At 39.9% G+C, this 17,069-nt stretch overlaps 1 protein-coding gene across 2 annotated transcripts in view; it reads left to right on the forward strand.

Moving 5' to 3' along the window:
* USP6NL (USP6 N-terminal like) overlaps nucleotides 1–17,069 on the forward strand; it is a 112,514-nt gene that overhangs the window by 46,892 nt on the left and 48,553 nt on the right. For both annotated transcript variants that reach the window (XM_082279942.1, XM_082279943.1), the window contains exons 3-4: nucleotides 5,449–5,522; nucleotides 7,589–7,671. In XM_082279942.1, the coding sequence (XP_082136068.1) occupies nucleotides 5,449–5,522; nucleotides 7,589–7,671 (157 nt within the window). The remainder of the gene's footprint in view (nucleotides 1–5,448; nucleotides 5,523–7,588; nucleotides 7,672–17,069) is intronic.

The raw sequence follows: 17,069 nt of genomic DNA on the forward strand, positions 1-17,069 counted from the left end.
ACATGAGCCAGTGTGGGCCCAGTCGGCCAGGAAGGCCGATGGCATCCTGGGCTGTACCAGCAATAGTGTGGCCAACAGGACCAGGGCTGTGATAGCCCCTCTGTACTCAACACTGATGAGGCCACACCTTGAATCCTGGAATCAGTTTTGGCCCCTTTATGACAAGAAGGACATTTTGGTGTTGGAGCATGTCCAGAGAAGGGAATGGAGCTGTGACACGGGCTGGAGCTCAAGTCCTATGAAGAGTGACTGAGGGAGCTGGGGATGTTTATCCTGGGAAAAAGGAGGCTCAAGGGGTAAACTTACTGCTCTCTACAAGTCCCTGACAGGAGGCTGTAGCCAGGTGGGGGTCAGGCTCCTCTCCCAGGTGGTAACAAATGACAGAATGAGATGAAATAACTTCAAATTGCATCGGGTTGGTTTAGACTGGACATTAGGAAAGATTTATTTCCCAAAAGGGTTGTCAAGCACTGGAACAGGCTGCACAGGGAAGTGGTGGATTCACCATCCCTGGAGGTATTTAAAAGATAGGTAGATGTGGCACTTGGGGGCATTGTTTTGTGGTGGGCTTGGCATCGATGGGGTAATGGTTGGACTCAATGATCTTAGAAGTCTTTTCCAACCTAAACAAATCTATGATTCTTCTTAAATTTATGGCACATCTGTAAGAGGCAGTTTATTATGCTGCTGCTGATACATGAGCACTGCAGTGTATCTTGTACCTTCCTCGAGCGTAAGGAACTTGCTGAGGCTCTTGGTGGTACTCATTTCATACTACCTCGATGAGGGAGCTAGTCCTTGGCTGTTGTTACCTTTTCCAGGTGAGATACTGTCTAGTCATTTTTTAGACTGTTTTGGAGAGGTTATCTCTAGTGAGTGTGAGTAACCCCAAAGACCATTTCTGTAAGTCATATGACTACTTTTGCAGGCACTAGAGATATGTGCTCAGTGGATTGCACATGGTGATCACTTTAAAAAAAGCTGTGCCTTACTGGTTTGCAGTTCTGTATCTGAACAGGATTAGGAGCCATGTAGGATTAGACAAACAATTCAAAATACAGATACTTAGTAAACCTTGTAGAGCAGCAGCTTTTCTTTTTGTGGGAAAGACCAGTGTTTTACTGTCTTCTGGCTCTTTCTCCCTTGGCAGCAGCTCAGTTCTGCCAGGCTGTGATAAAAGCCAGGTGTAACTATGGGCTCTGTGTTAGCCACCCCAGCCAGGAGTAGCCAAGGTGCTGCCAGGCTGTCACAGGCTGTTCAGCTCCTCTTTGACTGATGGAAACACAAGGAATAGTGCTGCCAGTTCGTGCTCCTTTATTTTGGAAAACTGAATTACTGCAGGGACTGCAAGAGGGATCCTCAGTGTTTATCTCAGTGATTTAAGTCAATACTAAATTACATTATTGTCAATTTTTTCCCCCTACTTTTTCCCTACCCTGACCTACAGATTTCAGGTGGATTATAGGGGGTCTTTGGGTCGAGATTCTCTGGTGTCTGTGGGTGCCTACATAGACACCTGCTGTTCCTCCCTGGGGAACAGAAGGGAGAAGATGGCACGAAAGCAAGAGTAAGGGGCAGGATCCTTCAGAAGTTTTGCTAATAGTCAGAATTTAACTTTTACATCTATTTGTAGGCCACAACCTTGTTTTTTTTTTTTTTTTACTAGTGTTTATTTTTACTTGAATCCGTTGTTTTGCTGTTAAATGTCACTTATGGCAGTTGGTCTCTTCCAGGTAGTCTAGCATTAACAGAGCATAGTGTTACGTGTTTTTAGTTTGCATTATGTCTGTTGTTCCTGAGGAGATTCAGGACACTTGGAAATTTTCACAATGAGAGCAGCCATTGGAATAATCTCCCCAGGGACGTGGTGAATTCCCAAAGATTGGACACTTAAAATTCAGCTGAACAGGGTGCCTGGTCCATCTTGTCTAGACTCTGCTTTTGCCAAGAAAGCTTGGAGTTAGATGGTTCTTGAGGTCCCTTACAGCCTGTCATTCTATGATTGCTGCTGAGCAGAGTTTTAGCCATACTGCTTATGCCTTGTAAGCCTGACTGATTTTTGGGGGGACTTGAAAGTGCTGTTTAGCATCCCATCATTGAGAGATTTTATCATCAGGTCATTGCTAATATATTTCCCTATTTTTTAGTTCAAATCAGTTCTCCATACTACCTAATTGACTGTATATTAATGTCAACTTCAACTTAGATGGCATTGTTTCCTGTATAATCTGTAATGCTAACTTTTAATTAGTAAATTTAATCATACTTGTGTTGTATCTTTAACTGCTTTCACTGAGAATAACACAGAATAAAACTGATAAGACTTTAGGATAGCAGTTACTTGTCTTCAATTTCATAGTGATGTATTTTCGTGCCAAAGACTTTTTCTTGTTCCCATATTTAGCTTTTACTTTATCAGGAATCACTGTGTAATTTCGAAGTTGGAGATATTTAAATATTTCCTCTTATAAGAAATATCATGTTTAATGCTTATCTTCCAAAATATAACCTCTTGTCCCTATCTCAGGCTGTTTTCTGGGGTTTCAGTATTGATGGATTAGTGAAGTATTGAACTATCTCAGTGCAGCTGGAAGGTTAAGATGATTCTGGCAGAAAGCAAAGAGGATTACTTTAAAGGCAATGAATATGATAATTTACACACTAAATGTAATTGAATTGTCATGAGACACAGAACATGCCAAATTTTGATTCACACATTGCTTATGCAGAGGAAGGGATGGTAAGCCATGGCCACGTTTTCAGCATAAATCAGGAACTTGCTTTCTGGTGCAAATACAGTTTGGCATTCTTTTAAGCAAAAGTTCAAACTATTTTTGAGCTTACACTGTTATTCTGTCTGCGTTGTTGAAGATCTGTGCATGTCCTTTTGAGCACATTTTAAGATAAAAATATAAGCCATTTTTAGTTAAAAAAATGTATTGACTACATACTATGTGAATGTACTGACTATTGTGTATTACAGTATTGTCCACTTATGTTCAGCCACTCTTTCACTCTTTCTCAAATTAAATCTAATCTCTCTTTTGCCTGAAAGTTAGTGATAGGACTTTTTCCCTATTTCTTGAAGCTCAGCAGCAGGTGTACTTCAAACAAGGGAGCTTTTCCCCCACATCTGTCCATTGGAGAAGTGGAGATTAGGGTCAAGTAGTACTTAAATTTGCTGAAGGAATGTCAGGTTTCTAAGGAAGTTAAAAGTTTACTTTTTAAAAACCCGTAATTGGTCTTCTGTAAAGACTTGTTATAAGCACAGATCTGTCTTACAAAAGAAAACACAGTTTAATTTTGGTTACAGTTCCTTTATCTTCTCACTTGGAAAGTAAAACCAGGGTTCATCCACTGCTTTTTGTCACTGTTGATTTGGTAGCTTTAGTGGACATTGTCAGTTTAGTAGACACGCTAAGCCAGCTAGTAAAGATTAGGAGCCAGATTGTTGTAGTTGTGCTGGAGGAGGAGATAGTGCTGAAATGTCCTGGCAGTGGTGTGAAGTTGTGTCTGTGCCCTTTCGTGTGACGAGGCTGGGGAGGGGCTCTGGAGGGCTGTGGGGGGGTGTGGGAGCTGTGCCTTGATCAGAGCTCCCGTGGGCAGCCGGGGTCACAGAGCCCTGCAGTGGCTGTAAAGCTGTGTCAGGGAAAGCACACCTGCGACCAAACTGCTTTGTGTCTTGAGTCCTCTTCAGGCTTAGGAATAAATGTGGATTTGGCACCTGAAAGCAGGGGAGGAGCAGTGTTCTGCTTGGACAAACCAAAATATGAGCAATGTGAAATGATTCTACTTACCTCTTACCTTACAGGGAGGAAATTATTTATCAGTGTGGTGGCTCAGAGATGTAAAGCTTCCAAATATAGCAGATTGAATTATTTATTTATTTTTTTCCCCCCCTCCCTCAAATAACTGTGTAAGTACATGTGTGCAGGTTCTGCCACACACTGGAAGAAATGACAGAGCTCTGTGTCCTTGCTAATAAACAGGGGTAATATGACTGGGAAATGATGCTGGCCAGGAAAAGGGGACCAGGTGAGGGTAACAAAGTGTGACTTCTGGGGATCATAAATGAAAGATTTATAGAAGCAGCCAGATTTTCCCCTAGGGGAAGCTTGGGACAAGCAGTGCAGTTGTCTGAATGCTGGTGCTTGTCTGTGGTGGGTCTTGTGTCTGTGGTGGGTCACACTGAGGTTCTCTTTGCGTTCCCCTGGAGAAACTTGGAGTGAAAGCAAGCAGAGACCATGCTAAATCTCCAACAGATGTCTTAGAAGGTCACCTTGGCACAACTTCTTGTCTAAATGTTGAGAAATATGTAGGCAAACTTTATTAAAGGAACACTAGGTTTGAGCAAATTATTGTGTTAATGTCATACGGTAGAAAACTGTAATATCTGATCTGTTTTTCTATTTCATGGCCCAGATGGTTGGTATGTACAATTCTTGAAGTTCGTTATGTTGCCATGAACTAGACAGTGAAGAAAAACACATGCTTGGAGTTATTTTTGTAACAGTGTTAGGTTAAAATATATTTTAAACCTTTTAAAATCCTTGCTTTATCTGAAGTTCATTGCTTTTTAATAATCAAAAGAAATCAACTCTTGAATCTTTCACAAACTTACTAATTAAGGCTGATTTACCTCATTGGTTTGATATAATTACATTTGAGATACTGAAGTACATTCTGTTGTTGGATATTCAAACAAACAACTTTTCCTTTCTTGGTGCTCTCTGGTCCTGTCCATTTTCTAGAGATAGTCTCTGCTCAAGGAACAGGACTTACCAAAACTTGAACTCCACTCATGTACTAAGTGCTGCATCTGCAGTGTCCTCATGTCTAATGCTTACTCACACATTGTTTTTCTTCTTGCCTGTCAGCCTTCCTGTTGTCATATCCTTACACTTCTTCCATCTCGGGGTTGCCCAAGGTACAGTTCTGACACTGTAACACCCCCCTTCCCTGTTTTCTGAGAAATAAGTTTTAGGCAATTTCTAAGAAGAAGCCATGCAGTATTTCTTCAGTATTCTAATACCTCTACAATTCCTGTAAATAGTTCACACATTTGTTTTAAGCCAGCAGTGAATGTTTCAGCTTTTTCTGACTATTAGAATGTGGAATTCCCAGTTCTAGTGGCTTTCAGTACTTTCTTCAGTCCTTCATTTAGTGGGTTGTGCAGAATTATTTTTTTACTGTATTTAATATCTGCATTGGTGGAAAATCAGAAATATTCACAACTCAGCAATTAAGATGCTGTGCAGTAACTGTACTTTGCTTTGAGCAGTATTCAAGACATGCACCAAGGTCATATTTTGCTTTGACACAATAGTTTTGGCATTTCTCCATTGAAGTAGTCTCCCTGAAGTTGAAGTTTATTTTCCAAGTATTTGGCTGCAGTTCTTTGTTCACAAGGGAGAAAATCTGAACAGCATTATTTTAATTCCTCTACAGGTGCAGATGCTGAGCAGGATGCTGCTATCAAACTTGCCCAGGAACGAGCAGAAATAGTTGCCAAGTATGACAGAGTAAGTGAACTTGTTAATAATTTAAAAGACATTTTATAATGAATTTTTGTAATATGTCTGTTTAAAAACTGAATCATTATTCCAGCTAGCTGTTGTTCAAAATACTCTGTCGGGTACTAATCTGATGTTTAATGACACACTGGCCTCTGCGTGAATTAAATTCTCCCTCCATGGGGGATATTCTGGATAATGACTCATTCAACTAATTTTTCAGGTGCATAGCAAGTTACTTTGGGACTATTTCAGGGAGTGTATTGTATGAGAAATAGTGAAAGTGGGGTGTTTGAGGATGCTCAGTGTATCTATTAGATCAGAAAGACTCTCATTTTACTTTTTATTTATTTAGTATTTGGTTATAGTAGTAGAAACACTGAAATCATTGCAGAAAAAGTAAAAGATGAGCGAGTTGTATGGTTTCTAATATTGTTATGGAGAGCTAATGAAATGCCCTGGTCATGTCATGTTTGTTCTTGGACCCCTTGTCAGGACAAGCCTGGCACAGAGTATACCTAGACTGCTTACACTGTAGTCAGGTATTTTTGTACCACTTACAGACTTTATAAGGGTCATTGGAGAACTGAGCAATACTTGTGTTTGTAGAGATCATGAAATGTTTTATTTGCCAGACTTGCTGGTGTTTGCACAGTGTGTGCAGGTGAGTGAGTGGATCACCTTGGAATAAAGAAAACATGCTCCTGTCTGGCTAGCTGACACCACACGCCCCTTAAAGCTGCTCTGTCACTGCCATCCTCAGCTGGGCAGGGGAGAGAAAATAGAACAAAAGGCTTGTGATTTGGGATAAGGGTAGGGGAGAGATCCTTCACCAATGACTGTCATGGGCAAAGCAGACCTGACCTGAGGAAATCTGTTTAATTTATTACCAATCAAATCAGAGTAGGATAATAAGAAAACAAAAACTGAATCTAAAACATTTTATCTCTACCCCTCCCTTCTTCCTGGGCTTAACTTTGTTCCCAATTTTCTCTACCTCCTCCACCCGAGCAGCAGAGGAGGATGGGGAACGGGGGCTGTGGTCAGTTCATCCCACGTTGTTTCTGTGGCTCCTTCCTGCTTGGGGGTTTGTCTCCTTAAACTCTTGCCTTTTTCCAGTGTGGGGTCCTTCCCACAGGCTGAAGTTCTCCATGAACTTCTCCAGTGTGGGTCCTTCCCATGGGTTGCAGTTCCTCATGAGCTGTTCCAGCACTGGTCGCTCCCACACGGTCAGTCCTTCAGGCACAGGTGCTCCAGTGCGAGTTCCCCATGGGGTCACAAGTCCTGCCACCAAACCTGCTCCAGTGATGGGCTGGGCTGTGAGCAGCAGCAGGTCCATTTTGGAGCTGGCTGACTTTGTCTCTGTTGGATGTGGGGGAGGTGTCCAGCAGCTTCTCAGAGAAACCACCCCTGGAGCCCCCTGCTACTGAAACCTGGCCCCACAAACCCAATACACTTTGTGTTCTGAGTGGTGGCCTTATTTTGTACCCAGTAACCTGTGCATAGCCCATACCAGATGTAGATAGGGCTGAAATGGAGTTAAACTTCTGCAAACCTTTTGCAAGATTGGCAATTGGAATAGAAGAGTGGGACATGAATGAAGGCATCACTGAGAGAAAACTCAGTGCTACATTGTTTGACTGCTGCTGCAAGTCAGCATGGACGTTAATTCAGGACTGCCTGCAGGATGTGCTCTTGCAAGTGATTGTTCAGGAAAGATGGACTTTGAAAATGGAATGAGTAGAAGGCACTCTGTGGGGACCTTGATGGATTATTGTGGAGTTTAACAACAGGTTGGGATTACTATGACTCTGGTTGAAATGTATTCTGTGTACAGCAGTGACCAAAAGAGATTTCCTGTGATGAAAATACTGTTCGTAAGGGCTGGGAGAGGTGTGCCGCTCTCCTTTTTCCTGGCTGGTCAGTTTAGGACTGGTGTTCTCCTCCCCCTCCTCTAACTTCCTGCCACCATGTCCCAAAGGTTATGCTTTGAGTGGTTAAATGCTGTCTTAGTTGTATTAATTTATTGTGTCATAAAACATCATTTGGCTTTTTATTTTTTCCTTTCCCTTTAGGGACGTGAAGGTGCTCAGATTGAACCGTGGGAAGATGCTGACTACCGTCTTTACAAAGTCACAGACAGATTTGGGTTTCTACAGTAAGTAGCAAGCTTGGAAAGAAAATAAGATTAAAAGTTTGCTACTATTAATATTCAGGCTCTTTATTGTATTACCTATTTGGTGAAAGTATTATTATGCCTTTTAATAGATATTTTGGCAATTGCTGTGTAAGTGTTACTACTGGCTAATCTTTCACTGTGCTTTTCAGTTCAGTTTCTATCTGTTTTTTTATTTCTGTAATTTGATCCTGCATAGGGAACGGAATTCCTATTTTTAAAACAGGAATAGTTTAAAATAGTTCTAAAATACTCGGGAATGAAAATTGATAGTCTACAAAGAAGATATTTCAAGCTGAATTGCAGATAAATTTTGGTTGTGAATAACTTAGTTGGATGCAAACAAATTTGAAGTTCTTGGATTTATAAAACTTTTGTTAAATTTTTTTTTTTTAAAAAGATCCTAACATATTACGGTTACTCAATGGTTGTATACAAGCAACAGTTTATCTCAGTCCTTCAAAGATCTTTTAGCTGTATATATTTTTTAACCTTACTGAAATCTCTGCTGATTTGGGACCTAACGTTGAATCTCAACTTTAAGTCAGAAAATGCCAGAGTCCAGATGCAGTTCCCCTATAGGTGCCTCCATTGTAACATAATCTGTGCCTTTTTGGCAAATAGAAGATTAGAGCATTAAATTGTATTAGGGTTTTTGTGTTTGGAAGAAGTAAATATCCACCTTGCAGAAACTGAACACAAGCTGACTTGCTGCTTTTGATAATATTAGGACTCTGATGTTCTTGATGTTTGACAATTTTGTTTGAATACATGAAATGCAGAAAAATCAGTGATAAGTGGAAAACTCAGTAATACCCATGTAATTTATAGTACTGGGAAGGGGGGATGTGTATGTTCTGGTTTTTGGGGGCTTTTTTCCCCTCTCTTCTTTCCTTTTTGCAATGTTAGTGTTTTTGCAAGCTGTCAGTTAAAAAGTCATCTTTACCTGCTTGTGCCTCATTGGGGTGAGTTAATCTGATGTGTGACATTCAGAGAGATGTGTTTTACACACAGAGGTCTTTGTGTTGGTAAACCACAGCTGCAGCACAACTGCCTGGTGGTGTAGCTGCAGTTGTAGCACTCCTAATGGAGAATGGATGTCAGAGTTACTTTTATTTCTTGGGCAGAAGTAATGGAAGCCACTGAGGGGTTCACCTCAGACTTTGGTATCCTTGAGAACTCCTGAACTTTCCCTGTTACTTGTATTGTGATACTTGAATTTTTATGTGTAAGCCATAGAAGATTGTTACTCAAGTCCTCTCCAGTTGCTGCTGCTGTCAGTCATTACCCCAGACCTCTTCCCCAGGAACATCTTTATGCACCAACGCAGAATTAATTCTCTGTATAATAGTCAACTTCAAGGGATGAAAGCCGAAAGATTTAAATTACATAAAGACTGCACATGTTAGCAGTGTATGCAGATAATCTGTTCACTAATTGTGCCTATTTGTAGCTTGTCCATGTCTTGTTACAGGGCAGATTTCACCTGGGAGTGTTCTCAAGGCGGCTTTATGATTGTTTAAGATAAATTCATTGCAAATGATATTTTTATTTTCCTGAAAAGCAAAGTCTCTCCTAATAGAAGAAATATCATTAGAATAAACATATCAACTGTCTTGCCCTGAAATGACAATTTATACTGCACTATAGATTTTAACTATGGTCTGGGTCATCTGTGCTGTCATACTGGGCCTGCTGTGTCTGAAAGAAACGTCTGTTCTATGAGAGTTTGACATGCAGCAGGATGTACCAAAAGCCTCAAAAGGTTATCATCCCTGAGAGCCACAATTCCTTACGACCTATCAGGTGTTTACAGTATAAATTAGCAAACAGGCTGATACACATTGAAAACAAAATCTGGGGGCAGTACCAAATTTACAGTGCCCTAGTTAATGTCTGCAGGGATTTGTAATCTTGCTTGTATTGACATCTTAAAATAACTAAGTAGCTGAGAGATGTCTTTTATATCAGAAGGGTGCTGGGTGTGAGGAACCAGACAGAAAATTAGGGCTTGTTTTCTCAAGTACAGTAGGCTTTGATTACTATCAGTAGTTTTCTCTTTCTCCTTGTCTGTGTCCTGTTTGCAGCTTTCCTTGGCTTTGTGAAGGGGCATTCAAAGTTCAGTTGATTGCTGATAGGGCAGAAAAGATAATTTTGAGGGAATGAAGCACTCAGGCTGCCTGTGTAACTTGCTACTGGGTAGAAGATGGGAGAATGTAAAGACTAGAGACATTAAAAGAGTAGTTTTGGTCTAGATCTGCAATTCTTCTGGTGTCCCAGTGTCCTTGTTTGCGTGTTAAAGTGGGAATTTGTAAACTTGAGGAACCTGAAGACTTAACACTTCTATTGTCTTCCTGCCATACCTGTAGAAGTGGGCTCAGGTTCTCTTCAGAGAACAGACTGAGAAGTGGAGGGAAAGTACCTTTTTATTTAACAGTGGAGAAATGGGATTGTGATTGGAAACAGATTTGACATTTGCCTTCAAGTAAAATAGGTCACTTTAACCTTCTTATAAGACTCTCCGTTGATGTATCTGGAATCTTTGAGTGGTTCTAAGTGTTGTAGTATTTATTGTTTACAATAGTTAGAATCATCTTTACCCAATACTGTCTTAAATTTATAGTAGCTGCTGCCTTCAGAACACAATTTGTTTGTTGCAGTACGTTATTTTGCAGTTCTGCAAATGAATGTGAATGTTGTAGTTAACTTTGGATATTAAAAGGAAATTGGTGTGGACAAGTTATTAAGACAGCTATTTAAAACAACAACAAAAAATAGCTGAGTTAATACCTAATGAATTTAGGGAACAAGAAAGTACGTTCAGTGAGAAGTACCAGAGCATTATAATAATGAGACTTATTTGAAATGAGTTAAGGGAAGTTTTAGGGGGAAGTTGGATGTGGGACAAAGGTTTTCAGCAAAGCTAAGCTGTGAAATAACCTGTGGGGAGCCCAAGGGGACTGTCTCCTGAAATGTTTAACACCAAAGTGTACAAAAAAAAATACAGTCATGAGGAGTTTGTTCAGTGGCACTGACTAAATTGTAGGAGCTATGAGCTACTCTGCTGGAAACATAAATTGTACAGTAGAGGCATGCAGGAACCAGGAAGAGTGAAACTCTCGTTACTGGCTAAAATGTAGAAAATTTGGCCTTTACCAACTACTGTTGTTGCAAGGCTATAAGGAACTGGTGGGTTGTTGTTTATTTAAGCCATGTGGTGTTGCAGGCAAAGCAGACTCAACTTGGGGATTTTTTTTTCATAACTTACTGCCAAATAACATGACATTCTGCTTGCTGATTGGGATGCTGGGTAGGAACACTCCAAACCATAACACTCTAACAGGCACCTGGAGGAAACACCTGTCTCCCCTCTGCCTCCAGGACAAATTTCCCTTGCTTTTTGTCATGGTTACCCTTGGATCACCCCAGTTCCTTCGGTGAGGTGGCAGGCAGTGCAGGAGCTCCTGCACACAATGACTTCTTTCTGCTGCTCCTAGCTTCTTACTTATTTTCACCTACTGCTCCTTGTCTTACATGTCTTTCCCCACCCGGGCATGGTGTGCCTCCCCGCTGGGAGTAGATCTCCAGTCATGCTCTCAGCATCCCCTTCCACATGTCTCTTCTGTCTCTCCAGTTAGTATTGTTCCTCTTAATTAATACAGATTTCTTTTCTGCCAAGTGGTGTTGGTCTTCCTCAGTGACACCTGGTATACATGGAATAGTACATTGAATTAATACATCAATTAAGTAAATTAAATATTCCTATTACATGGAATAGCCTATTAAAACTTCACTCTTCACTTTTGTAATATTTCTTTTAGAGAATCCCATGTCAGGGAGCTTGTCTTAGTCATGACCACAAGTATTGACAGAGCAGACCAGCATATTTTATACAAGTGCAATGTGATTACCAATAAACCCAAAAATATTTAAAGGGGAAAAAAAAGTCACTAATATCCCTTCCCCAGAAAACCTCAGTCATGGTCCTTATTCAGTGCAATTTACTTTCCAGTAAAAATCCTGCTGCTGATTTCATGTGACAGTGCAGGAATGCTGAGTAGTCAGGCTGATATGAAAAGTGCCATTCAGTTTTAAAAGGAACATTTTTTCCTCTGAAGTCTAGCACCAGTGTCTGTATATACAATCTGCCACTGTTTTGATAAGATTAGATATTCTTTTCTAGAAAGTGCAGGAGATGGGTGCTTCGTGCTGTGCCTGTAGCTGATGGAAGTCTAGCAAACCATCTCGGGGGACTCCTGGCGGGCTCAGATAAGCCTTAGCCTAGATGACTTTTGCAATAGATGACTTTTGCAATCAAACATTTTAGGAATGGGAGAAATGCCGAAGATCTCTTCACAGATAGTCATAAAAACCCCCTGTTTTGGCTGTTCTTGGAAATGAAAAAGGCAGAATGTGTTTGATATTCATAAAAAACAAGGGGTTTGTTTGCTCAGTTTTTTATTGTTTCTTTTTTTTCTTCTTCTTGGATATGTTGTATTTTTTTGGTCAACATTGTGTGAATTTTGACCCTGCACCCCCCAAAAAAGCAGTTCCTCTCTGTCCTATCTTGGAACCTGGCTAAATTTTAAAGCAAATGTCGTCAGTATTTTTACTGTGGACTCTTCTCTTGTCAGCCCTTTTCTTTACCTTGTAGATACTTCTACTTGCATTTTTTCTAGCAGTCATTGATAAGGGAATAATTTCAGGGGAAAAAAAGCTAAAGGAGTTTCTGAGTGTCTTGAAGCTCATAGCAGGCATTCCAGTAATGCCTCGGGATCTGGGATTTCCCCCTTCCCCTTCCTTGAATTCTTTAGTTGATTTTGGTGCTGCTTTGGAATGGTTAAAAAAGCTACTAGAATAAATACCTTATTCCTTGGGTGGTGACAAGTTCCCTACTACACAACTAAGAATGTTTTAAAAGGTATTTTATTTTTTCAAACTGACAGTTTATGTAATACCTATATTGATTTGTCTATTTAGAAGTGACAATTTTATGAGTTATTTTTATAGCTAAAAAGTTATTAAAGGTCTTAAGACAGTAAAAGAAAGCAAGAAATTCAAATGACAGTCAATATTTTTATAAGTAAATAAGAATTTAAGCTTTAACTGACTGTCATCGAAGCACGTACTTAAAGATGTATTTTTCTTGAATGTATCCTTGTATTTATTTTTTGTGAAACTCTCCAATTATCTACAAGGGCAAAACAGCTTTATTCCCTCCCCTTCCTCCCTGCCCCACATAATGTTAAGCTTGAGCATTGTCTGATTGAAGTTTGCAAAACAGCCCAAACTTTGTACGTGATCCTGAAGTAGGGTAGAAGCTGAGAACAGCATTTTGCAATTGTGAAGGTCAACACCAGTTTAAAGAGCTGATCCTCTTTGGAGCCTTTCAACACCAGGCCAAAAGTCAGAGCAGGATAAGCCAGACGGCCTCGGTGTCTTCCTAGGATGGCACAGAAAGCTAAAATTTGAGCCAATCTGAACAGCATCTTCCTGCACTTAGGTCACCACACTAATGGTCAATGCACTCCAGGTCCTGAGAGGCTTTGTACTGAAATCCGTAACGCATTAAACAACATCCCCCTGAGGAAGAAACATCAGCAAGGTTCATTTGTTTGGTACCTGTTGGATCTGGTACTGATTTCAGTCCTTCAATCAGATGGTGGCCACGCAAAAGTATTTAAAAAAAATAAAATGTCCCACACTTTTCATTTTTAGCTGGCAATTAGAATTTACATTATATGGTCTTATATAAGCATCTTTGTGTGTGTATATTCTTGGTGATTCTTTTTTATTTCTCTCTCTGTACAATCACCCATCTGTGAGGGAGGTGTTCAGTTTTCTTTTATAACAGAACTGTTCAAGGCCACAGTTTTGTTCTTCTAAGTAAAATAAAAATAATACTGGTTTTTGGAATTTGGGGCAGGTACAGCTCAAGTCCTCATTGGGAAATCTGGATTCTGACTTAAATACTCTGAATAATATACTGTGGAAAGTGTTTTAAGTGTTCACACCTTAACAGTTATGAAGTAAAAATGGCAGAAGAAACTGCGATTTATTTACTGCAACTTTACAAGAACTTTTTCCTTTCCATTGTTCCCTGATGAATGCCAGTCACGGAATTGTTCTGGTAACTTTGTTGATGAGCTGTGAAAATCAATGCAGCCATGACATGATTCAAAAAATTAAAAAGTACTTTTATTTCTTCAGCCTGCACTGTAGGAGTTCTTTTCAGACTTTGTTATTATCAAGGTTTGTGTTAACTTACAGTAATAATTGTTATCTTATAGCAGTAACCAGTATTGTTAGATTTTGTGTTCTGACTTGGGTGATTCAGTTTAAACATGTTTTTCCTTTTACTGCCTGCTCAGTAAATGGAAACTGGGGATGTATATTTACTGTGGCAGATGCTCTTATGGTGATAAATATTCCAGGATCAGCATAGTGAGATTGGGCAGATTGGAGGTTTATTTTGCAAGGTTGTTTATGTGGGTTTTTATCCCCTAGGGAATAAAGAGTGGTACAATAGAAGTACTAGTGGTAGAAAATACAGATGTGTTCTGCCTCTCACCCCATTCATGAAGCTCTCTCCAAAATTTGGGTTAGATTCTTGTGCTACTCTTACAGTAGCTCTGTTCTGATTCTGATGGAATTGTACCAGTTCACAGCAGCTGAGAATGTGACTCATACCCTTAGTCTTTATCCCATGAGCCTGTTAAAGCAGTGAACATGTTTTGAGAATAGTTTGCTAATGATGGAGATTATCACATTGCCAGAGGCGCTTTTCAAATTCCAGAATTTATTATTTCTTTTGCTGAGATAGAGACCTACCTGCTCTTCTCCATCAAACTTCACTCTTTAAAAAAACCTGCATTTTTATTAGCTCTAATGCATTTCTACAGCATGCTGCAAAAACGAATTAGGGGAGCAAGGAAAGGGAGAGCTCAGTCAAGGACTGAGCTACTCCATTAAATGCCTCCAAATAAAACTATTGATTACTTTTTCCCTCCAGTGTTACTATTTTACCCTGAACTTTTTGACAGGGAGCAATATGATGAGCAACTGCTTATCCCCTCTTGGATTCTATTTCTTGGTAATTTGTATGTAGCCTTGCTGGAAAATAGTCTTTATCTCGGAAGTATTCTGTGTGCATTCCTTAATATTTTTTTCCATGTGCCTGTTGAACCACATGTCCATAAGCAATAACTCTTGCACAGCACTCCCTGCTGATTTGGGTGGGTACACGAGTGAGTTCTCTCCAGATAAGAGCTGTAAGGACAGGTCTCTGAGGGTTCTTGGCAGCAGCAGAAGTTATGCTGAGATTTTGGGTAATAGCAGTCAAAAAAAGAAGCATGGTTAATGTAATTTGGTAATAATCAAAGTAGCATTCAAAAAATAGGGATTTTATATAATTTTAGTTTCAAATTTTTAGTAGGAGAGACATAGAATCATCAGGGTTGGAAGAAACAAGCTCATTAAGTCCATCAGTACACCCAGCACCATCACTGTAACCCCATAACCACTAAACCACATCAGCCAGTGCCAGATCCAGAAGCCTCTTAAACACCTCCAGGGATGGTGACTCCACCGCCTCCCTGGGCAACCTTTTCCAATGCCTGACCACCCTAAAAGTGAAAAATTTTTTTCTAATACCTGATCTAATCTCCTCTGTCTCAGCTTAAGGCCATTTCCTTTTAAGGCCATTAAATCTGCATTGGAGTTTAAGGAAGGAGCTCCAAGGCTGCTGGAAGAGTTGCAAAGTTACTGTTCACAGTGACATGGAGCCACAATTCGTAATTTTCTAGGCACAGTAAATATTGCCAAACATGTTAAGTGATGTGGTGATGTGCTAAAATGGCAATGAAATGTTTATTCTTAAGAGTTCAATTATAAATGTGAATCTTACTGCATTTTATTTATCCTGGTCATTCAGCAGGGACTTGCTGTCATTTTCCTCTTCTCAGCTTTGTGAGACAGGGTCAGACCCTCTTGTCGGGAGAGTGGCGAAACTCTTCCCTCCCTCGGGAAGAAGTGTGCCAAGTTCAGCCTCTTTCAGCTGCCAAAGTCAAATATTTATTAAAAAAAAAGTTCAGATCTCTCTTTTTAAAGAAAAGTTGTGTTTCTCTTCTCTTTCTCCTAAATATATGAATTTGCCTCATTTTGACTGTCTAGAAATTTTATGTGGCATTATAAAGATTTACCATGGGAACTCCACTGAATTCTCTTCTCTTCACTGGAGTTTTGCTTTATGTGTCATGGATTCTGCCTTCAAATATGTTATAACACTTGCCTTGACTGATTTTGCTGCGAAATATTCATTGCTAATCATATTGAGGAACTGCTGTTAAAAAACCCCCAACCACAAATCTCAGCTCTATTTAACATTCTTTCCTTTTGCCCTAATATACCCTGAGGATATTATCTTTATTTAAGGAGAGAAGTGGTAGTTTTCTTGGGTTAGTAATTGAGATTCAGAATGCTTTTTTTAGGTCCATCTTCCTAGCATTAGACAAATCCTTTTTTTTTTTTTTTTTTCCTTTGCATGCTTCCACAGGAACTACTTCTAAAATAATATTTTAATTGTATTTCTGTCTGACAAAACCTGTTTTGAAAACACAGCAAACCCACTGTTTTCCAGTTATGGAATTCCTGATAAGTTGAAATGAATCCCTGCTTGCTATGCCGTTGTGAAGTGGTGAGGCTGTGTCAGAGACCAGGGTAAATGGGTAATTGTATTTAAACATCCCTGACAGTGGAAGAGTACATTGGACCTGCTGTAAAATTTCCTTAGTCCTTTCCATTCTGACTGAGTTAACAGCTCTGCTTCCTTGATGGACAATGAACATTTTTCTCTGAATTTGTCTGCGCTCGTGGTAGTGGTTGTGTTGTGACTCTTCTCTTTGCATTAATGCATTTGAACTTGTGTTCAAAAGCATGAGCTGTCCGTGGCAATTTGCAGTATTTTCTTCCTTAAAGCGAGGTCTTATTTTGCAAGAGCATGTGGTCAGAAGTGTTGCTTTAGAAGGTGTTTTGGTTACCACCAGGAACTCTTCAGTGCCTTTGTTGTTCACTTTTTCTCATGCTTGCTACTTTCACAAGTATTCTTTGTCAGCCTGATGGTGAAAATCGGCTGTTTATTCAAAGCTGTTTCAGGAAAATTGTCTAAACCAGACCTAGCAAAGGGAGAGGAATCAGCCCTTCTCTCAGCTAGTCACCTGTGAGCTTTACAGCTGTATATATTTGCACATCACTTGTGTATTTAGTGGTAGGACTTCACCAGGAGGAGGAAGTGCCTTGAAGTTACGTGTCTAGAAGTTACCAATGAATTTTTCTGTGACTTGGACTGTGAATTTAATTTTTTTTTGCAACTGTATTTAAGA

Source organism: Coloeus monedula, assembly GCF_965178545.1.
Source record: "Coloeus monedula genome assembly, chromosome: 4".
Classification (NCBI taxonomy): domain Eukaryota; kingdom Metazoa; phylum Chordata; class Aves; order Passeriformes; family Corvidae; genus Coloeus; species Coloeus monedula.